The 25,278-nt window shown below is 36.9% G+C and overlaps 1 protein-coding gene across 4 annotated transcripts in view; it reads left to right on the forward strand.

Moving 5' to 3' along the window:
* ZDHHC2 (zinc finger DHHC-type palmitoyltransferase 2) overlaps positions 1–25,278 on the forward strand; it is a 75,191-nt gene that overhangs the window by 38,926 nt on the left and 10,987 nt on the right. For 3 of the 4 annotated variants that reach the window (XR_009006506.1, XM_057537274.1, XM_007174024.3), the window contains exons 4-12: positions 434–554; positions 4,419–4,488; positions 5,235–5,267; positions 11,347–11,467; positions 13,634–13,766; positions 16,418–16,544; positions 16,824–16,916; positions 21,021–21,133; positions 22,934–23,008. Coding sequence is in view for 3 of the 4 variants with exons in the window: in XM_057537274.1 (XP_057393257.1) it covers positions 434–554; positions 4,419–4,488; positions 5,235–5,267; positions 11,347–11,467; positions 13,634–13,766; positions 16,418–16,544; positions 16,824–16,916; positions 21,021–21,133; positions 22,934–22,974 (852 nt within the window). In the remaining variant the exon portion in view is untranslated. The remainder of the gene's footprint in view (positions 1–433; positions 555–4,418; positions 4,489–5,234; positions 5,268–11,346; positions 11,468–13,633; positions 13,767–16,417; positions 16,545–16,823; positions 16,917–21,020; positions 21,134–22,933; positions 23,009–25,278) is intronic. The other variant, XM_057537275.1, reaches the window with a different exon arrangement.

A 25,278-nucleotide genomic window follows, 5' to 3' on the forward strand; every position in this document is an offset into this window, starting at 1 on the left:
ATCCCTAAGTTAAAACTCACTTAGATGAGAATACATGCTTGATGTATTTGTTTCTATTTTTGTTTTTAATTATAACCAATTGAAAAATGCATCCATTGAACCAAATTTGTTTATTTTGCCATTTCATCTATTAATGTAACTAATATTTGGATAGAACTCTACAGTTCATAAAGCACTTTTACATACTTTATTTCTCTTGAGCTTCACAAACATCTGAGGAAGTAGGTATTATTATTATTCTTCCCTTTTTTTAGATTTATAAACTAATGATCCTTGAGATTAACAGACTTGCCCAGATTTCAAATCTATTACCTCTCTGAATTTATATGCTATATACTGTTAATATTTTATAAATACCTCTTTGTGGGTATAGTAGATAAATATGTTATCATTTCTTTGAGAACACTGATTAAAATTTAAACTTCTTCCACAGTTCCATCTCTCTTATGCAGAAAAAGAATTGCTAGAGAGAGAGCCAAGAGGAGAAGCCCATCAGGAAGTTCTTAGGCGAGCAGCCAGAGACCTTCCCATCTACACCAGGACCATGTCTGGAGGTAGAGGATAACGAGTGCTTTGGCAGGGTGGGTTGTGGTGATGGTTAGAAAGCATATCTATACTTGAAACTGTCACACACTCATTGAAACACATTGTGCTTCAGCTTGGATTATTATTAAATCTCTCCCGTACAGTCCCATAAAACAGAATGGAAAGATGAGTAACGCTGTGGCACAGAGATCTCAACCAAGTCAGAACTGACTTGACTTCTATTCTGCCTTCCTAGCTGTGACTCAGTGAAGATGTTAGAACTGCTGAAACTTGATTTGTAGTTGCGTTCATTTTTAAAGTTTTAATTCCTATTCTTATTTAATTCAAAAGAGCAGTATCTGTAATGAACATAACATTGATAATTCTACATAAATTTAAAACTTAGTATGTAAATTATACAAAACTTAATTCGGGTATTGATAAAATTTCTTTATCTTTAAAATTTATGTTTTGTTTTTTTTTTACAAAAGCAACTCAATAAATCTCATTTACTTGGACTAAGATTCTTAAGGTAATTTAACAGCTATCTAATTAAAGAATTGTCTTAAAAACTGACACACATGGACTACCGGTACTTGCCCACAGAGGCTCACCCAGAAGGAAACTCTGTGACTTCAGATGTATCCTGTCCCTTTCAGTGGCAACTAGCCCCATGTGGTTGTTGAGCACTTAAGACGTGGCTAGTCCAAATTGAGATGTGCTTTAAGTGTAAAACACACAACTAGTTTCCAAGACTTGGTATGAAAAAAAGGACTGTAAAATACCTCGTTAATATTTTTATATTATTTATATTTGTTTCTAACTCAGCGTCATAATTGAATATAACGCTGAGCTTCACACACGATTTTTTCCTGTTGTTTTTACTGTTTCTCAATGAGCAAGTGGTCATTCCCTGATTTAATATTATGCCACTGGTTCTATCCCATAAAGAGAGTGATGTGCTTATGTATGTTTACATATATTCACCCTGTATAAGCCTAAACTAATATTGAGGAGATTTAAGCCCCCCTAAAAATAAGTTACTACACAAGTTGCCAAAACTAGTTGATGGCAGTGACAGTATCAGGTGCAAAAATCTAGTCTCCTCATTCCTAGTGCAGTGCTTTTTCTACTAGACCCCTTGCTACACCACAGTAAGACCAAGGAGGGAAGTATAAGTCATACCAGGATAAAGTATTACTATTCATTAATAACAACTACCCTTTGGATTTATAAGTTATCTCCTTGTGTGGGTTATGTACTGGGTAAGGCTGTCATCTCTTGTATTGTATGCCTATCTCCTGGGATGAACTTATGATTCTCAAAATTTGTGACAGTCTGGAACAGAATCTGAACTTCCTGATACAGTCTTTCTGTTTTTAGTGCAAAAATTCTGGATGCATGCTAAAATCAGTATTAACTGACTAGAGTCACTGACTCAAATTACAGAAAGTGTAATAGATTATAATGCTGGTGTGATTGATCTCCTTCTGGAATATGTGGAACGTAAAGGTAGTCATGATGCAGAAAGGATGTCCAGTGGAGCAGCAACAGTACCCCCAAGGCAGGAATGTGAGTGGGATCCTTCTCACCCCATCCCCAGCCAAGACCCTTGGGTTGTTTGGATAACTTCCTTCTTCACCCTGCGAAAGGCCGCGGACTAAAGCAATGAAAGGCTCAGTTGATGTTCACACACTTTATACGTCTTAAGAGAATTGAAGAAAGTAGATGGCAGTATAATTTGGGGTTTTCCCATTGATTCTCAATCCACAGTCCTTCCTCCAAACCTAAAAGAGAAAAATACTAGCTGCCTGTACACTGACTGCTGTACACAGAGAACAAATTCAACCGTGTACGGACTTGGGTGTAGGGTGTAGTGAGGCAGGTACTAAGACTCCTCATCTCACTTCTGTTTGCCCTGTGCTTTCTCCTGATCCGACCATCTCCTGCTTTCTTACAGGGTTCTCCAAACTCTATCATATTATTATTTATTTTTATTTTTATTAATGAGGACTATTTGCTTTTTTTTAGCTCTCCCTTGCTATCGATCCTTTCCTACAAAAAAAGATTTGTAGATTTTTTGACGTGGAAGGTAACCATTAGAAGTGAGGTAATTAGTTTATCATTTTGCACACAGATGTTGGTAATGCTTCCTTTTCAACATGTACCAAAAAAGTTTTAAATCACATAATACATGAATGAATTCTCAAAAAATTCAAGCAAGACAGTTAAAATGAAATGCCCCCTCCACTGTTAAGACTTTTTAAATGATAATTAGATGGCTCAATTAAAATTCCAGTGGGATGATTTTAGTTGAATATAATATGGCACATGGAGTGTTTTTTTATTATAAGACTAAATTTCTGTTTCTGCGAGACTGTAAACAAAACCTTTTTCTACGTTGTTTTGATTTCTTGTGAGTTAGTGCCCACTTTAATTTGAAAGGTTTGTTTACCCCAGTGTACTTTAGAGATAATCACCACTTGGAGAGAATCTAGCATTGCCCACCAAAACTCACCTGGAAATTCCGTGACTTTAGACCCCTGCTGCCCATTATGGTAACCACTAGTCTTTAAGTTGTGATTACTGACAACTTAAAATGTGACCGTAAGTGTAAAACACATAACAGGTTTCAAAGGCTTGGTATAAAAAAAAGTACAATATGTCACTAATATTTTATATTAATTATATGTTGAAATAATATTTTGGATATATTAGGTGAAATAAAATATATCATTAAAATTAATTTCCCCTGTTTCTTTTTACTTCTTTTAACGTAGCTCCCAGAGAATTTAAAAGTACTCACGTGGCTCACATTATATTCCTTCTGGAAAACACTGCCTCACACTTTGATACTTCGCATGAGCCAGTGATACCTTAGAGCTTGACTTGGGATGTACCTGTGAGGCTTCTTCATTCAGGAGATGAGCAGGCCATGCCATCCATCTCTGGAATTTCTGAAAAAGAAAGTTATAAGGGGATGATTAAGGAATTATTTCAACATTGAAAACAACTCCATCTAGGCCTTGTGTTCTTAAAAATAAACCTCATTTTATTCTTAGTTTATAGCAACCATTTCTGTTTTTTTAGAGATTATAGTATTAGCTAATATAATCTTGGTAACTGCTTGTTGCAAGTATTTTTTCCAAATTTTAAGTTCATCAGTATTGGTTTTGCTGGTCCTACTGGACTGCCCACTTAACTGATCTCCTGTAATTTTGGCAGACTGAGTGCATCCTGTCAGATGCCTGTGTACTGAAAGAGCATCTCCAAATCAATCTTCCATAATTGTCTTTGATATCTGTATTAGAGAAGAAAGGATCAGGACTTCAGTCACAAGAATTAAAATTCTCTACTGGAAATACCTCTTGCAATACTCACTTCTAATCTTGTATCTCACCCAACAGAAAAGATGTGAGTGCTTTCCCAGTTCAAGCAACCAATTGAGTGTATTCACAAATTTTTAAAATGTGTTTCTCAAAAAACTTCTAGAATGTGGTTGTGTCCTCCCCTAGTTATCCTGGCAGGGTACTGGAAATGAATTGATTTAGTCGAGGGAGACATTCTGTTTACTTTGATAGAAATGGACATGGTTGCACCCTTTGTGAATCTTACTGTGACTGCTTTATAATTATATAGTATAGTTAGAGTTGAGCGTGCCTTAGAAAAATTTCCCCAAAAGATTTTCTGTTCTTGGGAAACCTCTCCAGAGAACTGAGGCTACAGGCAAGTCATTCCATTTTTGTTTTTATACAGTCGAATATGTCATTTTTACCGAATTTAAATTCATTATGCTTTTTAGAATTTAGATTTGGATAGATGTTTAAGAGCTATTTAATTGTGTATTCAATTCACTGTTAAATCTAAGGCTAAGTGGAACTCTTTGTTCATAGCAATCCGCTATTGTGACAGATGCCAACTTATAAAACCAGACCGCTGCCATCACTGTTCCGTCTGTGATAAGTAAGAAAACCTTTTACTTCTCAAATGTCTACATGCTGGTGGTCTTTTTATTTAATACGTTTCTTTTCTCACCGCTTTCCGCATTATTTCCTTTTCTCCTTATTCATGCTTCTCGGGCCTTTATTTAGGAAGTATAACCAGCATGGTCCCTTGCATTAATATGAGTGTGGCTGAGGGCCATGATTGGTTGCCCCTCGCCCCCCAGATTTTCGCTGATATGAATGAAGTGCATGATTTTTCACAGCTCATGCTTGGCTGGTTCTAGTTAACAAGTACTTCTGTGATTCATTTCCCTCTTTATAAAGATAACTCAGTTGGCTTCATGACAGTCAGATGTTATTATATACTTATACTACAAGGACAGTACTACTTGGCTTAAGGTTGGATATTAACGGAAAAGCTTTATCCAGACTTTCTATAAATCTGTTGACATTTTGCACTTTATCTTTAGCGTAAGAGTTGTATATTAACATACTGCTTGTTTTTAGAAAATTATTTTATTTGCATCTTAAAGTATGTATATTTTGAATTTAAAGTTCTACTATTGGATCGTCTAGAATTGGCCGTAGTGTTTACTGTGTTTATTTTAGATGAAGCCTTTGGCTACTATTCAGTTTTTAGATAAGTAAATAACTTTGCGATATTTTACTCGCCACAACTCTCTTGAAATAGTATTTCCTCTTTGTAATGTACTGGGATTAAACTTCTGTGGGATGTTGAGTTCTGTGTGTGTGATTTTTTTTTAGGTGTATTTTGAAGATGGATCATCATTGCCCATGGTGAGTGTGGCTCTAAAAGAAATTTCTGTCCTTTATAACATAACAAGTTGAATCATAGATCTATTTAAATCTTTTTATAAATGAAATCTTGCCTTAGCTGACCTAGGAGGACCTTTCAGATTAAGTTCCTAGTATTTGTTTAGTTAGCTCAGAAGAGCCTTTCTTCAGGAGAGTTTCCATGAAATAATTTTAACACCAGTAGGTTAACAGTGTAAAAGTTATTTTCTCATATTTGCTCAGAACAACTGGTTTTCTTTGTATGCACATGCGTAAACACAGAGATTCTAAAATACTTCTCAGAAATTACACCAAAGTGTACGCATAAATTACATACAATACTGCACTCAAAGTTTCTAATAAAGAATGAATTCATCTAGAGCTTTAACAATCTATTTTAAATAAAACTTAACATTTAGGAGTAGAATAGGAAATATACAAATACACACATATGTTTAAACAAGGGTTTCCACTTAGAATTCATTAATATTTAAAAAAAAAGTCTAAATCATGAAATTAGATAACTTAATAGAGGATTATTTGAAAGATCTATTTAACTAATGAAGGTTGATTTTTCTACCTTATAATTCTTCATCTCAATGTGCACATCGGTGTGACAACCACGCTAAAGTTGCCAGCCAGGTTGGATTTAGACATTAAACATGATCATTCTAAAGGCCTTATCTTCTTTCAGGGGTGGCACTAGGGAAAGGTAGACATGCCCACAAATCTACACCAGGGGTAGGTGGAAACATACATAGTAAGTGGTTATCTTAGCTGCCGGGAACAATAGAGGAATGTCGGGTTTGCAATGTTATTTATCTCTGTCCAGGGTACCCCGTACTTTTCTTCACCTAGATTTTCTGCTTTAACATGTCAAGGCTAGTTAATGCCTATGAGAATAATGCTCCTCTCAGAGAAAGATGTCAGTAAATAACCTCTCTTTGGAGTATTAATTTTCATTTGAGGTCATTCTTTTTTTTTTTTTTAATTTTTATTTATTTATTTATTTATTTATGGCTGTGCTGGGTCTTCGTTTCTGTGCGAGGGCTTTCTCTAGTTGCGGCAAGTGGGGGCCACTCTTCATCGCAGTGTGCGGGCCTCTCACTATCGCGGCCTCTCTTGTTGCGGAGCACAGCCTCCAGACGCGCAGGCTCAGCAATTGTGGCTCACGGACTTAGTTGCTCCGCGGCATGTGGGATCTTCCCAGACCAGGGCTCGAACCCGTGTCCCCTGCATTGGCAGGCAGATTCTCAACCACTGCGCCACCAGGGAAGCCCCGAGGTCATTCTTTTGCTTTCCTCATTCTTCCCCTCATTCCATTCGTTCTGTCCTCTTTCTCAGCACGTTCTTTTCCCCCTGATATCTCCAGTTATAAGTTTTCTTAGTCCTCCTTATGGTCCTCTGTTGATCCTTCCAGTAACACCTGCTGTCAGTTCCTCCCCGCCGCCCCCGTAGCCCCACCAGCCACCTGTGCGTTCTCTGCACCTGCGGTGGACAGTTCCCAAGCCCACCCGCTACTCCCACTTTGGGCACCGGCTTTTCTTTGCTTCTCTGCCTGAGGGCTTTCTTCTGTCTGGGGGGTTTGTTCAGCTCATAATCCAGGCAATTCAGAAGTGCCAGGGCATTAATGCTTCCAGAGGCCACTCTCACCCAGTGAGGGACTGGCCAGGCACACATGCTTTCTTGGCTTTTCTCCTCCTTTCTGGATAGCTGGGTGGTCTAGCTGTGATTGAGCAGAGTGGTAAAGAAATCAGGGGCATAGAGTTCACTCCCGTTTTCCTATCTTAAAGTAATAACGGATAGTGATGATAAGCAGTGGAGAGCTGGAAACAGGATTAATCCCAAGCTAGTGCACACCTATAAAGCTTGCCATGCCCTGGCTATCCTCAGAAAATTACACATATAGAAATGATGATTTATTATGATAGCAGTCTTTCTTTATTTTTTTTTAATTAATTTATTTTTGGCTGCATTGGGTCTTCATTGCTGAGCACGGGCTTCTCATCGGGGTGGCTTCTCTTGTTGCGGAGCACGGGCTCCAGACGCGCAGGCTCAGTAGTTGTGGCGCACGGGCTTAGTTGCCCCGCGGCACGTGGGATCCTCCCAGACCAGGGCTCGGACCCTTGTCCCCTGCATTGACAGGTGGACCCTTAACCACTGCGCCACCAGGGAAGTCCTGATAGCAGTCTTCCTAAACCTGAAATTAATTTGGCTTTAAAAGAAACATAGCATAATTGGATAATCTTTCAAATTTTGACAGACCCTATTACGTAAGTCAAGGGGAACAGATGTGACCCTAGAGTTTTAAAAAAATGGTTTCAGATTACACGTCTATACACTACCTGTTGTCACCTTCGCACCGCGTGGCAACGTGGAAGAAGTTGAATGGACCGACCGCGGTGCCTTTCAGCTTCTGCGTTGCTGCTTCTCTGCACTGCCACCTCCTGTGCTGCAGCCCCAGCTGCCGTCCAGATGCGGGCACCCCCTTGCAGAAGGCAGTAGCCAGGTCGACTGGTGAAGGGTTTGGTGCCGAGGACCTAATATTCACCTGATGCCAGCTGGCTGGCGCAGCCATTGTACTTATTTTAAATTTCAAATTAAAATTCTAAATTAAAAAAATGTACAGATAATACACACTCGCAGTTCTAAATTCAGAAATAAAAAGGTGCAGGTGTTCTTCTTCGCCCCTTCCTCCACTCCTCACGGGGAACCAGTGTTGGTTGCTGCATGTCACGTGTGCTTTTCAGATATAAATCTGTATGTGTGCGTGTGTTTAATATTTTTTATACACACAAGAAAATTTTTTACGCATTTTTTTAACACAAGTGTTTGCCTTATGGACTGGGTCTCTGCCTTTTTTTCCCTTCACTTAATATAGCCTGGAAATTGTTTCATATCAGTATATAAAAGATCTTTTTCTACAGCCATTATGTGTATGTGTAACAGTCGCTTACTAAGACCTTTGGTATGTTCCCAAACTGTGGGGAACCTTTTTATCCAGGTCTTGTGTATGATTTTGAAGTTCAGTATCTGTCAACTTTTAGTGTTGGAAAAATCATAGAGCCATACCTCTTCTGTTCTCAGTGACTTCAGCCTATCTGCTGTGGCCAGTTAAGAGTACCCATCAGGGTGCAGGAGATCAACCTCACACTTCTTTTTTAACTAAAGTAGTATTTGCCTTATTGGGTTTCCTATCAGAGAAGTGCTTTTTCTTTTAATAAAAAGTTTCCGTTTATCAATTAATTATATTAACAATATACCTTGACATGCTTGCCAGTGGTTAGGTAGCACTAATTAAATAATTTTAGCCTCAGTTTATTGAGTGCCTGTAATGTCTAAAGATGATATATCCATATAGCTGTAAAATCTGTAATCCTTATAACAGTGACAGATATTATTAGAAATTATTTGTTTCATTTTAAAGAAGAGGAAAGTGAGCCTCAGATAAATTAAAGAGTCGGCTTAAAGTCATATAGCAAGTTTTCTGGACTTCAGAGGCTACTTTCTTTCCATCTTTTTTTTTTTATATTATGTTCTTTTTCCAATTTAGGCTCAGAAAGCAATTTCCCTAAAACAGAGCCAAGAGCTGTTTACCCTGAATTTAAACAACATATAAGGTATATTTACCTAGAATGTGTTTTATTTCTCCATATAAAGTCATTCAGACTCAGAAACATGCACTTCCGTTTCAAATTGAGTCTACAGAGTAGTAGGCAGTTAAAATGTCTAACCAAAAGCTGTCTGTCATGACGAGACTAAGATGTTATTCAAAATAAATATTACTCTATTTCCTCAAGTTCAAAGTACCTATCAAACTCTAAAATACCTGGTCTTTATTTACTGACTTTCTCCTGTTTCCTGGCTCTGACATGGCAAGTTACACCATGCCCCTAAGTAGAAGTTAAAGTAAGCTAAAGTACATGTTGTAAAATCTACGTTCAAAATCATTTTCCTTTCTATAAAAACGCTATGTGTCATCTAATACAAAAGCTGCTTCTTGCATTCCTGCAGGAAGAGAAACAGTCTTTCCTCTCCCTTCTCGTTTTCCCCTCGGCCACAAAAGAGTCGTCGTCTCCATCCACATGTCCAGTCTTAACGCACCCAGCCTTTGTCTGCCCGTTCTCTCCTCTTGAAGCCAACGCACGGAAGCACAGGGAATAGCCTCTATCCTTTTGTGACAGAGTACATTTAGGCTAGGCTAGTATGGAACTGTTTGCAGTATTATTTCTTGCCATTATTTTGTTCAGATGTCGTAAGAGGCAATCTCAGTAACTGGTTTGCACTCACCCTGTAATCTCTAGAACTGCAAATGTTACTGTTTTCATACAGCGTGCACCCACAGTTTTGCCTTCTTTATGAATTTGTCATACACAGTACCCTTAAGTTCCAAAATTACTAAATCTAATGCTGTTCCCTTTGCCTTATATATATATGTTTTTTAATTAATTAATTTATTTATTTTTGGCTGTGTTGGGTCTTCGTTTCTGTGCGAGGGCTTTCTCTAGTTGTGGCAGGCGGGGGCCACTCTTCATCGCGGTGCGCGGGCCTCTCACTGTCGCGGCCTCTCTTGTTGCGGAGCACAGGCTCCAGACGCGCAGGCTCAGTAATTGTGGCTCACGGGCCTAGTTGCTCTGCGGCATGTGGGATCTTCCCGGACCAGGGCTTGAACCCGTGTCCCCTGCATCGGCAGGCAGATTCTCAACCACTGCGCCACCAGGGAAGCCCTGCCTTATATTTTTTAAGGCAGAAGATGTACACATTTTCCATTTTTGTTCCAAATTTCTGTTTATTCATAAGCCCAGTGTTTGACTTCTGAATTTTTTTAATTACAAAAATTTTTTTAATTGTACGAACACTTACCACGAGCTCTATCCTCTTAGCAAATTTTTAACTCCACAGTACAGTTTGCTAACCACAGGCACGGTGGTGTACAGCAGATCTAGAACTCGTTCATCTTGTGTGACTGAGTAAACGTTTTTCATATGAACATAGTTTCACCTTAAGAGAGAAAGAAAAATGTTTCAGTTTACTGGCAAAGTCAGTAGAGAGCAAGATTACCTTATATGAACATAAGAGTAGGAACAAAGGTGTTTGAGGAGAGGAAACACCTATGTGTTCTATGCAATGAGTTTATTATACCAATTAACAAAGTGAACCCGTGAAGACAGCAGCCAGTTCTACTTAGGTGTTGTGTCACATTTATACATTATCTAGGAATTCCCTTGTCTTTATGAAAAGGAGGGGAAAAGCTTTGATAGAAAAAGTGTGACTGTAAAGTATGAGTTATATTTGTATTTATGTTTATTGGTACAGTAGTTTGAATTCTTACCACCCCTCTTACCAAACAGAGTGATTTCAGAGTGAGGACTGAGAATTATAAATCTCCATTTTTGGAATCATAACATACAGAGCTGTCTCTCAGAAAGGATCTCAGAGTGCTTGTTTGACAGATAAGGAAAATGAAATTCTTAGAGACGATGGCACTTTATCAGGGCCACATAGTTATTTAGCATCAAATGTGCACGACGACCTGGCTGTCTGGTTCCCAGTCCTGTTTCTTTTCTTAAACGTACCACTTAATATGCTTTGATAATCTGGTTGCTTCAGTGCTATACTGACGGCATGCAAGTAGTCTCTGAAGAAATTTCATCTAATTTGGGAAAACTTGAAAGATTTTAAAATTAACTTAATCATAGTTAGAAATCAAACCCAAAGGTTAACACAGAGAAGAACTTAGAAAATTCCTTTTATCTGCTTGGCATTAGTAGATTTCTCACAGGATCTATGCTTAAGGCACGTGTTTATTTGTATAACCGGACAGGAAGTGTAGGGTCATGATTGATTAAAGCAGTATTACACGTATATCAAATTTAAAAAATCTGAACATAGAGATTCCTTTTTAGTGAAGTGGATTTTTTAATGTTTGTATGTATAAGGAAATCTTCTGAGTTATGCTTAAAGAAATGCCAATAAATTTTAAATGTTAGGAAACAAAATACTTGTATTAAGGTTGAGCATATGTATACCTAGGGTGACAATGTAAAACTCATTGAAAATGTTGTCTTTGTTTTGTTAACAGGGTGAACAATTGTGTTGGATTTTCAAATTATAAATTTTTCCTCCTTTTCTTGGCTTATTCTCTGCTGTACTGCCTTTTTATTGCTGCTACAGATTTACAGTATTTTGTCAAATTTTGGACCGTAAGTCATTACCTTGGTGACTTTTTTTGGTATACAGAAATACGTATTAAAGATTTTCAGTAGTGAATTAATCCAGACGCTAATTATAGAAGAGAGCTAACTTATATATAGTCAGTCCTCATTATTCGCAGATTCTGTGTTTGTGAATTCCCCTATTTGCTAACATTTATCTGTAACCTCAGAGTCAATACTCAACATAGCTTTTGTGGTCACTTACAAACATGCACAGAGTAGGGAAAATGGGAGTCACCCATGTGCACATTTCTAGTTGAGATCAAACCAGAGGACCTGCTGCGTTCCTGTTGGAACTCACATACGGTAAATCAGTGTGCTTTTTCATTCTATTTAGTGCCATGTCTTTTGCATTTTTTGTGCTTTTTTGTTGGTGATTTCATTGTTTAAAAGGTCTTCAAGCCTAGCGCTGAAGTGCTGTCTAGTGTTGGTGAGCAGAAGAGACTGAGATGTGCCTGACGGAGAAAATACATGTGTTTAGTGTTTAGATAAGCTCCCTTCAGGCCTGAGTTATGGTGCTGGTGGCTGTGAGTTCTGTTATTTAATATGCTAAATAAGGTATAAATTAGGTTTTACAAGCAGAAACACACAGAACAAGGTTACGTATTGACCATTCGACAAAAATATTATGACCAGAGGCTTACGGGACCCTAACTCTGTATCTTCCCAGGAGAAATGGTTCAGGATTCACAAATTCAGTGTTCATGGCAACTTTATAGAACAGCACCACTGCGAATAACGAGAATTGACCATATAAGAAGAATTTTTTTCTTAGTATTGAAAAATAGAAGTTTTTCTTTATGTGTAAAACGATTATTAAACTATTATACCTATAATGTCCTGAATTGTTATTAGGTATTGTATATGCTTTAGGCAGCTCATTTGTTTTCTTCACTGTGTATTTTAAATGTAAGCAAAATGAAATTAGAACTATGTGTTTTAAATACCCAAAGATATTCCTCATGAACACCAAACAATGGTAAAAAAACAGTTATCCCCTGCCAGGGTTGCTTTATTACATTCATTAAATTATCATTTATTATGGTAAGGCTTTCTGAATTGCTAGATCACTGATGTGAGATTTGAACCACATTCAATACTAAAGATTTATTGAATCCTGTTATGTGCCAGTTATATTGCTAAGTGCTAGGAATCCACAGGTGAATGAACATGGCCTAGCGTTCAAGGACACTTCCAGTGTCCAGCTGGAAGAATGCTCTCTAATGAATGTCTGAGAGCCTATGGCCTCACTGCTCCCCATTCCTGTGGATGGTTTTATTTCCAAACCACAAATAAATTTGTAAAGGAATGACTGGTTTTCACTGTGATGACTCTGCTGTCAAAAGCTGTCAGTGAGATCTTGTGACCTGGGTCAATCTGACAGATACTACAGGATATTGAAACAGAATATCAGAAGGGGACACGTCCTAGCAGCTCTGGTGCTTCACTAAGTGTCCCCAAGCCTGCCATTCTAGAGGGACTCCAGATCTCCTTGGACATACGAACAAGGAGAGTCAGTCTGGTTTTGCTTTGAGATGGCCTTTTTCATCCCATGGGTATTGTAAGATTTATTTTAGACAGGTGTTATAAACTAGTGTTGATCTTTTTTGTGATGACGTTGTTTAAAGTAGCTTGAAGTATTACCGTGGATGTGTTCTTTGTGTTTGTAGTTGATGCTGTTGTTTGTAGTGATGTAAAACATCAATGAGAAGGGTAGCTAAATTGTGCCAATTAACCTTCCATTTTCTGGCATTATAATCAAACTGTTTAAGCATTTGTAAATCTGGAGTATGTTAACAAAACATTTTCAGGAAGTAAATTAAAAGTTATATTTTATAGCTCCCTTTATCTTGCTCCCTACTGATATAGTTTACACACATCATAATTTTTCTATGAATTTGGTTATACAAAAGAAAATAAATATCCCAAATTTTAATATATTTTTTCATGTATATATACATATATATTCACGTTATAGTAAACATTTATTCGAACCTGAAGATGTATCTTTTTCCTCAAAGTTTTAACATAAAACCGTATATCTTTCTCCATACCTAAATTTAAGAAGAATTTTAAGCAAAAAATCTCACTTACAAAAGTAGGGGAATACTTATCCCTTTGACAAAGCATTTTATTTTCTTCCTTTCTTTATAGAATGGCCTACCTGATACTCAAGCCAAGTTCCATATTATGTTTTTATTCTTTGCTGCAGCGATGTTTTCTGTCAGCTTGTCTTCTCTGTTTGGCTATCATTGTTGGCTAGTCAGCAAAAATAAATCTACATTAGGTGAGTATCCAATTATTGTAGTTAACAGAACTTTAAATACAAAACCAAATATTCATCAGAAGTTGCCATATGATTAAATGCTAACCTGTCCTGAAGTTGTAAAATCATTCTTGTTTCCCACATTGTCTTGCGGGACAAATACAAATTCACTCATTCCATATATTTTTTGACTGTCCATTGTGTGTAAAGCATTGTGTATATACAGTGGTTAGCAAGGGTAAAATAGTCTAGCGAGGGGCACAGAAAATCAATAACCAAACATAAACGTAATTACAAAATGCGAAGTGCTTTGAAACAAACAGGATGAAACAAACAGGATGTTCAGGTATGAATCAAGGTCTGGGGATGGTAGAAGGGAACCTATTTAGATGGAGTGGTCAGGGAAGAGCTCACAAAAGCAAAAAGTATATTTAAACTAAGAAGTCAGTCACGGAAAGAGCCAGAACATCTCAGGTAGAGAAAACAGTATGTTCAGAAGCCCTGCAGACATGGGATACAGCAAAATCAGTGCTTAGCAGGGAATGTATAGCTATAAATGCTTACATTAAAAAAGAAATACCTCAAATCAATAACTTTACACCTTAAGGAACTACGAAAAGAAGAGCAAAAAGTAAACCCAAAGCCAGAAGAAGGTGGGAAATAATAAGGATTAGACAAGACATTATGGAAACAGAATTCTAAAAAACAGAAGATCAATGAAGTCAATAATTAGTTTATTGAAAATACCAACAAATATGACAAGCCTATAACTAGAAAGCAAAAAAGAGGACTCAAATCATGAAAATCAGAAATGAAAGTGGGAACATTACTACCAACCTTGCAGAAATAAAAAAGGAGTTTAATTAGGTAACCTTGGGACTTCCCTGGTGGTGCAGTGGTTCAGAATCTGCCTGCCAATGCAGGGGACAGGGGTTCAAACCCTGGTCCAGGAAGATCCCACGTGCCATGGAGCACTTCTACAACCTGACAAAGGACTTTATGAGAAATTCTCAGCTAATAGGATACTCAGTGGTGAAAAATAAACCTTTGCCCTAAATAAATAAACCAAGGATTCCCTCTTTCACTACTGCTGTTCAGCACTGTACTGGATTCTAGCCAGAGAAATTAGTCAAGAAAAGAAATTAAGGCATTCAAATTGCAAAGGAAGACGTAAAACTATTGTTTTTGTGGATGAAATGATCTTATATATAGAAAGCCGTATAAAAACTATTAGAGCTAATAAAATCTGCAAAGTTGCGTGAGCAATATGCAAAAAAATCAGTTGTATTTCTATATACTATCAATGAACGATCCCAAAGGAAATTATTGAAATTTCTATTACAATTTCAATGGCCTTTCATGCATAAATGGAAAAGCTAATCTTCAAATTCATATGGAATTTCAAGGAGCCCCAAATAGCAAAAACAGTATCCACCAAAAAAAAATTGTTAAGTTCTTCCTGTTTATAAAACTTGCAACAAATCTATAGTAATCAAAACAGTGTGATACTGGCTATGAGATTCCGTTATTATAGTAGTCAGTGAAGATTAATTGTAGTATATAGTCAGGGAATGTTCATTTTTAGTATTCAGGTGAAATCTTATCCCAGCAAGTACTATTAGGGTGAAAATATTGGTATAATAATTTCTAAACAAAGTACCTTATTTCAAATTATATGTAGAGCAATTAAATTATTTTTCAAACGTAAATTTTTCTACTAGCTTTTAACTTCTAGAAACGTCTAGATTTAACTTGTAACACTGAAAGGGCTTCCTCTGGACAGTATGGTCCTATAATTATTGAAATGTTTTATAAAAATCTATATAACCTAGGTTGATAAATGTTAAGGATCTTGCAAATCACATTTTTCATAGTACCATGACTCTGCTAGTTATGTTTTTCCTTTTTTAAATTATGGGCAGAAATCAGTACACTTCTATGTTTATTTGCACCCCAAAACTAACATTTTAGATTTTGCATCTCGGCATTATTTAAGAAGAAAATGTAGCATAATAGACAGAACTTTGATGACCTTGTTCAAGTTCCACTTCTGTCATTTATTTTTTGTGATATTTTGAGCAAGTCGCACGGTCTCTCTGAACCTCAGCTTCCAAATGCAGAGTGGGCATAACCAGCTATGATGTATGGCTCTGCGTTGGACCCTGGTTTGGACAAAGAGCTTTAAAGTACATTTTTGATCAGCTAGAAAAAAAATTATGATTGGATGAGATAAAATTTTAATGAAATTGGAACATGGAATTTATTAACTGAAAAAAGGTTGTAGAATGTATCTGTAGTCTCACTTTGGTTAAAAAAATGTACATTTGTAATTATTTTCTCTATCCATCCAGCCATCCATTTAATAAAGATTTAGAAGATGTAAAGTTTTAATTTATTTGCTTGTTTGCATTTTCTAATTTTCAACAATGCAGATGTGCTGCTGCAAGAAGAAAAGGGTTACTTAAAAACTAAAATAGAGCTAATCATATTTTATGTTTGTTTTAAAAGAATAGACAGTCTTCATTGCAGGGCTGTTGATAGGCACATAAGCAGTCGCAGGAGGCTAGCCATTGGTTTTCAGAGTTTCTTCATTTAATTCAGTCATTTCTAACTATAGGGGTTGCTAGATGATGTGCTGTTTACTCATGTGATTGCTCTACCATCTTTTCTAGAGGCATTTAGAAGTCCAGCATTTCGACATGGAACAGATAAGAATGGATTCAGCTTGGGTTTCAGTAAAAATATGCGACAGGTTTTTGGTGATGAGAAGAGGTACTGGTTGCTACCCATTTTTTCAAGGTACTTTGTTGTGCAAATTTTCAGGGTTTAGACCGAAAGTGGAAGTAATCCAACAAAAGAACTCTGTAATTCTGCATAAAAACTCCTATTTTTTACAGTATTATTTTATGACTCACTATTACATCAATGTGGAAATCAGTTGACTCACATCTCCATAAACATACCACATTCAAGCCAATGTGTGATATGCACGTTTTGTCCATAATATAACTAACTATGTTGTACTCACAGAGATCGTCTTTTTTACTGCATAATTGTAAGTTTTTATTTTAATTTTAGTCTAGGTGATGGCTGCTCCTTTCCAACTTGCCTTGTTAACCAGGACCCTGAACAGCCCTCTACTCCTGCAGGATTGAATTCATCTTCTAAAAAGTGAGTCCATATTACTTTCAAAGAATATATTTTATCCTCTTGCGTCCTTCGATCATATGTTCCTTTGAAAAAGAATTTTAAGAACTTAAGATAATTTACTACACTGGTTTCTACCTGGAATGAGGGTGAGAGGAAAGTATGACTGGGGAGGGGTACCTAGGGAGCTTCAGTCATAATTATAAAATTCTGTTATTAATCTGGGTGGTCAGTAAACAGGTGTTAACTCTCTATACATTTTTGTTAACTGAAATAAATTATGATTTTTTAAAATGTGGTGCTTAAAAGAAAAAAATGTAAGTCCAAATTAGTCCCCCTAGTGATTAGGTGAGCAGACAGGGTAAACTTTCCCTCTGACCCTCCAGGCCTTTCTTCTCGGCCGTAACTGTTATAAAGAGATCAAAAAACGTCCCTGCCTGGATCAGGCCTTTGGAGATGAAATGGAATCCCAGACATCTGCTTGACAGTCCCATTAGCAATGGGCACCATATTCTTGGTACTCTTTAAAGACCTCTAAGCATGATCTGAGCCATTTCTGTGGAGAGAGAAAGGAAGGAGTCTTGGAAATCCGTTGTCTGGAGACTTTGGCTACTGCTTGAAGTCTCTTTTGGTTCCAGTCTATCAGGCATTTGAGGAAGACCTGAAATTGGATTCTGACTTGGCTACTAACTGCCAAAAGGCAAAACTATCTAAAGGTTTCAAAATGCTCTACGTGAAGTGTTAAGTTGAAACATTTTTTTACATGTTCAAGACAGACTTTTTTTTTTTTTTTTAATTTTATTTATTTATTTATTTTTGGCTGTGTTGGGTCTTCGTTCCTGTGCGAGGGCTTTCTCTAGTTGCGGCGAGCGGGGGCCACTCTTCATCGCGGTGCGCGGGCCTCTCACTATCGCGGCCTCTCTTGTTGCGGAGCACAGGCTCCAGACGCGCAGGCTCAGTAGTTGTGGCTCACGGGTCTAGTTGCTCCGCGGCATGTGGGATCTTCCCAGACCAGGGCTCGAACCCGTGTCCCCTGCATTGGCAGGCGGATTCTCAACCACTGCGCCACCAGGGAAGCCCCAAGACAGACTTTTTTTTTTGATGTGACCATACCTCTAATTTTTAAATGAAAGCCAATAGTAAAAGCATACCCATAATATCATTAGTTAAATTTTAAAGGTTTTCTTAGTTGCTGGAATGCTATGTTCACAGCACCTATGCTTATAGTCTCCCCATCTAGTTCGTGTTTCTTATTGGTCACAGCGCTTTGTCCACTGGAGCCTAATGTGACCCCAGCATCCATCTCAAGGTGGTGATTCTGGCAGCCATTCCAAAATCATCTTAAATTGTCATGAAATGAAACCTATCTGCCCCCTCCATCCCTAGAGTGAGCTATGTGCAGTCCAGACTCGACCAGTTAATGAGGAGGCCATTCTCATGTGTGTCACAGGGACATTCAAAGGCACCAGAGTCTTACTGGGTCCTGCCCTGTGAGTTTTGGCTTAAAAATTCTACAGCGCTAAATGCTAATTTTTTTTTTTTAATACCTCAGGGCAGAAAAATCTAGTTTTAATAAATTACTTAGAATGCTTTCCTGCTTTTATAAAATGTAACAGTAGTTTTCAATAATGTTTTTTATCCTTGTTAAGAGGTTTTTGTAGTTTAAGACTATTTGGGTTTTAGAGATAGTATCTCTCGTACTAAACGTACAGTGGGCATTGGGAGAAATCCTAGTTCTGGCACTGTTACCCAGCTAGGTGATCTAGAAGAGGTCAAGTAACCTCTCCGGGCTTCTCTTCCCTTTCCTTTAAATGTTGAGATTGGATTTTGACAGCTAAAGTCTCTCCTACAAAATTCTGTAATTTCCCCCGATTAGCCCCTATGAATTTTCTGTGGCTAGTGCTGGTCTCTCCTGTGTACTCCAGAGTTGTATATTTGATTGTCTACACAGTGGTCCCACCTAAACATCTAAAAGTCATTGCCAGCTGAACAGGTGCAAAGCAGAACTCTTGATTCCAAGCCATCTATACCCTCGCCCCACCCAAAACTCGATTCTTCTTCATGCTTTCATGTATCGGTAGTAGTGACCTCCATTCTCCCAGATGCTCAGGCCAGAAGCTTGGGAGTCATACTAGATTCCTCTCTTTCAGGGACCCTGTATATACAGATGTAGATCCTGTCAGATGTCCCCTCCAAATATATCTATAACCTGGATACTTTCTTACCACCTCCAAGGCTGCTTTCCTGGTCCAAGCCATCATTTCTCACATGGATTATTTCAATACCTTCGTTACTGACCTTTCTGATTCCATGTTTGCCCTCCTCCAGTTTATTCTCCATTAAAATGTCAGAGTGATCCTCTTAAAGCATAAATCATATGGTGTCACTCTCCTGCTCAGAACCCTCCACTGATTTTCCTTCTTGATCAGAATAAAAGCTAATGAATGTCCTTACCTTGGGCTGACTAATCTCTTCCCCAACACCTCTTGATGTCACCCCGTACCACTTTCCCGACACTCACAATCCTCAGACACGCAGACCTTGCTGGTCCTCAGATATACCAAGCATGTTCCTTATTTAGTGGCTTTGTACTTGCCAGTTCCTATTCCTAAAGGTTCTTCCTCTGGATATCTGAATGGTCTGTGCCTTCGCTTTACTTTCTGCTCAGGTGTAGCTTTACAGTAGAGGCCGCCTTTGGAAACCCTTGGATAATAGTAACCTGCCCCTCCATTCCCTTTATACTGTCCTTTACTGTTGTTAGAGCTCTTCTTACCACCTGACTTACTATATATTTATTATACTTCTTCCTCAATTACAACAAAATTTCCATGAGATCAAAGACTTTACTCACTGATGTAACAGGTACTCAGTGAGTGTTGTTGAATGAGTGGATCCTTGCCATTTGTTAGATTCCTGTTAGCAGTAATGGATCTCCAAGCAGTCCTTAAACCAGGACTTAGTTCACTCTACTTGGTCTAAGGTCCCTTTCCTGAGGAATAATTAGAATTAGAGTAAAAGAGATATTTCATATGAATAGGAGACAGGCTTTTCTTTTTTAAGATTTTCCTCCCAAAATTTTAATAAGGGGTTGTTAAAGCAGCACAAAATTGAAATAGTCTCAAATTTTAGATATAAGGTAATTATTAAAGAGCAAAGGCATAGCCTTTAAAAAATATAATAGTTATAGTCAACTAAAATATGTGAAATTACTCTTGGAAGAATTTTAAGTGGGTTTTTCTTTTGAACATTATTATAATTTCTATTTCGGTGTGTTGTAAAAAAATACACTAATAGTTTCTGTGCCAATAATTTTTTTAATCTAAGTGAAATGTTATTTTATGTATATTTTTTTCATACCATCTAATATGTCATATGTGGCATGTCTATTTAAATTTTAAAACCTAAAGTCTTTCTTTTAAACTCTTTATTTACCAAATTAAACATCAGATTTTTAAGACCTGATAATGTCAGATGTTTTCAACATCCCTGCAAGATAATGTTCAAATTTGTTGTTTAAGTTTTATAGAGAAAGATAGAGAATTCTTTGTTCGAGAGCAGTTAGGCCACTGTAGAAACAATAAATAGGTCAGTTTTTCTCAAACTTATCTTTCTACCATCATCTTCATTTACTTTTTTCCATATTTTTTTCCACTTGTAAAATTAATATTTTTCTTTAATATTTTTATTTAAATTGCCACTTAAATTTTTTTTAAACCAAACTTTATATCACTGTCATAAATGAGAAATTAGTATAATTTGCCATAGAATATAACTTAAAAAAAAATAAAATCAATAATAAAATACTGTTAAGTTCTAAGTAGATTCTCTTACCTGCTAAAGTCTTAGGCTGTGGCCTATTCTCCATATTAAGAATGGAGATTTGCCAAAGTCAGAGATTGTCATTGTATTGTAATCAGAAGAAAGAAAAGTGAACTGAAGCGAGAACACTTTTTTCACTGTGAGTCAGTGTGATTTAATGCCTTGTTCCTGTTTTCCCCAAATTCTCTTGGGTAACTCCTACAATTATCTTGCACCACAAGTGGGTTGAGTTCCATCCTTTGCAAAACGCTCACCCTAATACTATCAAGAGTTAACCTAATGATCATGATGATAATTATTGTTATTCAGTCCTGAAAACCATCAATTTCCTGCAAAGCCATTGAGAGAGTCCCAGAGCCACCTTCTTACTGATTCTCAATCTTGGACGGAGAACAGCACAAACCTGGGAAAAGGTAAAGCTGGTAAGAGTATGCTTGTTTGGCTAGTCCGATATATTTTATTTTTAAAAGGTGAAAGTGGTAAAAATTTTTCATTCTTATTACCTGTAGAATTTTTCTTGTTTTGGAGTCAGACTACCATTGTAAACATAGAACTGTTTTCAAAGAACTGCTTGTGAAGTGCTTTGATTAATGTCTGGAAGCTGTAGAAAATCATTTTGTGAAAAACAGATTTACATTGCTTTTTTCCAGTTTAGAGAACCAAATCTTTATTATCGCATATTAAATAAAATGATAAACTCAAAATATAATTTATTTAAAAATTGGAAAAAGTGCAGTAAGCTCAGGCAAAAGGTTGAAAAGTATCTACTGAAAGGGCTCTCAAATTACGTAGTTTTTACTCAAAAGTTTCTATCCATTTCAAAATGTCGAAGTAAAGCCATTGCAGAATTGCCATAACTTTAGCTACCTGTTATTTCTTCATATCCAACTCACAGTTCTCTTGTTATTGTTGATTTTAATCTTTTGATTATTTGGGTCAATATAGTTTATTGGCAAAAAACAAGGAAGTGTTTGAAGGCAGACAGACCTGATATCAAATCCCAATTTGGGCACCTAATCAGTGTGTGGTATTTGTTAAGTTACTTAACCTCCTTTAGACTTAGCTTCATCTTTAAAAGACTACTTATTTCTTAGGGTTGTTAAGTATTAAACAAAATATGTGATCATATGTGCAGGGGTGTGTATATATTATATGTGTGGTCTCCTGAGTGCAAAACCATGCATGCTCTATTAAGGCACTATAAGCCAGAAAATCTCCAAATTGACCTATTTAAGTCTTCAAATGTTTCTCCTTCATTTCTAGTCTTTTCTTCAAACCTTTTCCTAGTGCTTGCCTGACTGTGGCTTACTGCACTTTAAAGTGTTTCCTGGTTTATTTGAAATCTCTTTGGGATTTAGTGAAAAACAAACGGATAGTCCTGAGTAAAAATTCTTAAGTCATTATTTAATATATAATCAGACACAGTCTCTCTTTCTTTAAAGAGTCTTGTTCTTGAGGAATGTGTATGCCCTCTGAAGATCCCCATGATTTGAGTATTCATAATTTGGTCTGTTTCTCCACCTTCAAACATTCCATTCCATTTTTCAGTCTATGGGAGGGACTAGGTATTACCTAAACAAAATTGATGACACCTGTTTGCCTTTTGAATCCCTCAGTTTCCGTAGAGACAAAGAAGTGATGTATATTTGGGGGGTAGAAAGACAAAGAACTCTCTTTCAGAAGAGATTCGTATTTCACTTTATAGTTCTACATTAATGTAGAAGTGATTTTCTGGTTTCTGTGTGCTGTAAATTTGGAGACATAGATTAATTTTCTGTTACTGTGGTAGATGAATTGAGAAATTATTTAAAGTTTAAAGGATGGTGTAAAAGGAGGAAGAGAAATATGAAAATGGTGAGATGAGAAAGGGCTCAAAGATTAGTTTGACAAGAATGAGATAGGTAGATGAAGAATTAGAAAACAGTGATTTAAGGTAGTGTGAGAAGTGCCAGGCTCAATGTTTCTTACATTATTTTATTCACCCCTAGTTCTTCAGGTGTATATATTTAACTGTTTTTAAAGTGCTTTTTTTGTGACACCGCTTGTGGCCGACTGTACTGTATATGTGTGTGTGTGTTCTATATAACGTCTTCTAAATACCCATACTACGTACAGGTCACCTTTGGAAAAACACTGGCAGGATTCATTACTGAATAAACAAGTCTCTGCCTATTTGTTCAAAAGCAACAACAAAAATTGCTAACTTATGTTCTTTCTTGAAGGTCTGAGCAATCCTGCACTGACCATGGAGAATGAGAATTAACTCTTCTAACAAAATTTACTCATACTTTACGGAAGTAAGAAAAGCTTTTCCTTTATTGTTATGTTTTATATTTTCAACAGTTCTCTAGCTCTCTTAGGGCAAATAGTTTCCATAAACATTTACTTTTTTTTTTTTTTTAATAAATTTATTTATTTATTTTTGGCTGTGTTGGGTCTTTGTTTCTGTGCACAGACTTTCTCCAGTTGCTGCGAGAGGGGGCCACTCTTTGTTGCAGTGCATGGACTTCTCACTGTGGTGGCCCCCCCATTGTGGAGCAGGGGCTCCAGGGGCACGGGCTACAGTAGTTGTGGCACGTGGGCTCAGTAGTTGTGGCACGTGGGCTCAGTAGTTGTGACTCGCGGGCTCTAGAGCACAGGCTCAGCAGTTGTGGCACACGGGCCTAGTTGCTCCGCAGCATGTGGGATCCTTCCGGCCCAGGGCTCGAACCCAGGTTCCCTGCATTGGCAGGCGGATTCTCAACCACTGCGCCACCAGGGAAGTCCCAACATTTACTTTTGAGTGACTCAAATAGAAGATGTCTTAGCTGACCCTTGGGATTGCATCAGTCATGCTGGAGACCTCTGGACATGGATTTAGCTTGAATGTTAGCTAGTACTTAGGTTAACTTGATAAAATACAAGTTGATGAACAAAATTCATTTTTATAGTAATGCATTAAATAGCAAAGATTGATCCTAAAATATTGAACTTTATATGACAAGTGTCATTTCATAGGATCATGCAATTTTTTATTTTTATTTTTTTCTTTCCCTCAGGATATCCAGTGGTCTTATTCTTGACCACCCATTAGTTGAACCTCACTGGGTCTAAATACAAGATAATTATATCTTGTTAGCACAAATCTCTGCTACCCCTATTTTTGGTCACAGTAGGACCCTAGAGCATGTGTCACCCTTAAAATACTAGGTGTTCCAAGTCATTTTCTTTAACCCGTAATTTTTTTAAACCTATAGTTCCAAATCAGTTTCCTTAAAGCGAAATCTATTTATAAGGCTGCAGTCAATAAAAAGCTACAATAAGGAGCCCCTTTGGAACAGAGCCAGAAACATCTTAATAAATCAAACAACTATGTGTACTGTTACAATAAGCAATATGAAGAATTGGACTTGTGGTTGTCAAGGGGGAGGGGGGTGGAAGAGGAAAGGATTGGGAGTTTGGGATTAGCAGTTGCAAACTATTATATATAGGATAGATAAACAACAAGGTCCTACTGTATAGCACAGGGAACTATATTCAATATCCTTGATAAACCATAATGGAAAAGAATATGAAAAAGAATATATGTATATATGTATAACTGAATCACTTTGCTGTACAGCAGAAATTAATACAACACAGTAAATCAACTGTACTTCAATAAAATTTTTTAAAATTAAAAAAAAATATATGAAGAATTGAACATTGAAGTTATCAAGATAACTCTCTACTTATAAAACTGTGACCTAGCAAGAGAGCAGCACCTAAAACAAAATTGTGTCGAAGTAGTTCATGGATATCTGGTTTTTATTTTATTTGGTTTTGGTTTTGATGAATAGCCATGTGATTCTGTGTGCCAGTTGGCCAGTGTTTTGGTTTTAGATGACTCTATACGATGGTATGGTAGATCAGATTGATTGTAACTATGGTTAGGCTAGTGAAAATTTAATGTTCTTCATTTGGTTAATTAGCGAATACAGTGTAAATTTCTGGAACTAATTCTTAAAATATAACTGATTATATAAATACGAATCATTAGCTAATACCACAAGCAAAGTATTTTACAGAACATAGTTCTGTAAAGCATACAGAGTTTCACAGGATTTTTTTAGTACGTTGAATTAGTTATAATTACCATTGTTTGTGAGGTTATCTGTGTTAAATATTTTATAAGCTTACATAGTAACGTAACTTTGTGTGTAAATCCGGTAGATTTCCCAGTATTTTGACAAGATCAGTGTTGTGTTTGTTCATCATTATTCTCAACCCTTTGCAGTGCCAGACGCATAGTAGGTTCTAAATAAACAGTTGGTAAATGGGTGATAAAATAACATCATTGACGTTTAATATCTCACAGAAACTTGATTTTATTACATTTGAATATATGACAGTAGTGGTCATAAAAACCCAATTGCAGCATGAATTAACTGCGTTGACGTGAAAGAAAAAAAAAAGTGTTTTCTGATGTAATGTTTTTCATTCTGTTGACATACCAGTGAAAAGTTCCTTTAAAAAATTGAATTTTCCTAAGGTAGCTGATAGTCAAAATAGTTTTTTAAAGTTTTTCCTGCTTTATACCTCAGACTTG

Source organism: Balaenoptera acutorostrata, chromosome 21 (genome assembly GCF_949987535.1).
Source record: "Balaenoptera acutorostrata chromosome 21, mBalAcu1.1, whole genome shotgun sequence".
In the NCBI taxonomy this organism is placed as follows: Eukaryota; Metazoa; Chordata; class Mammalia; order Artiodactyla; family Balaenopteridae; genus Balaenoptera; species Balaenoptera acutorostrata.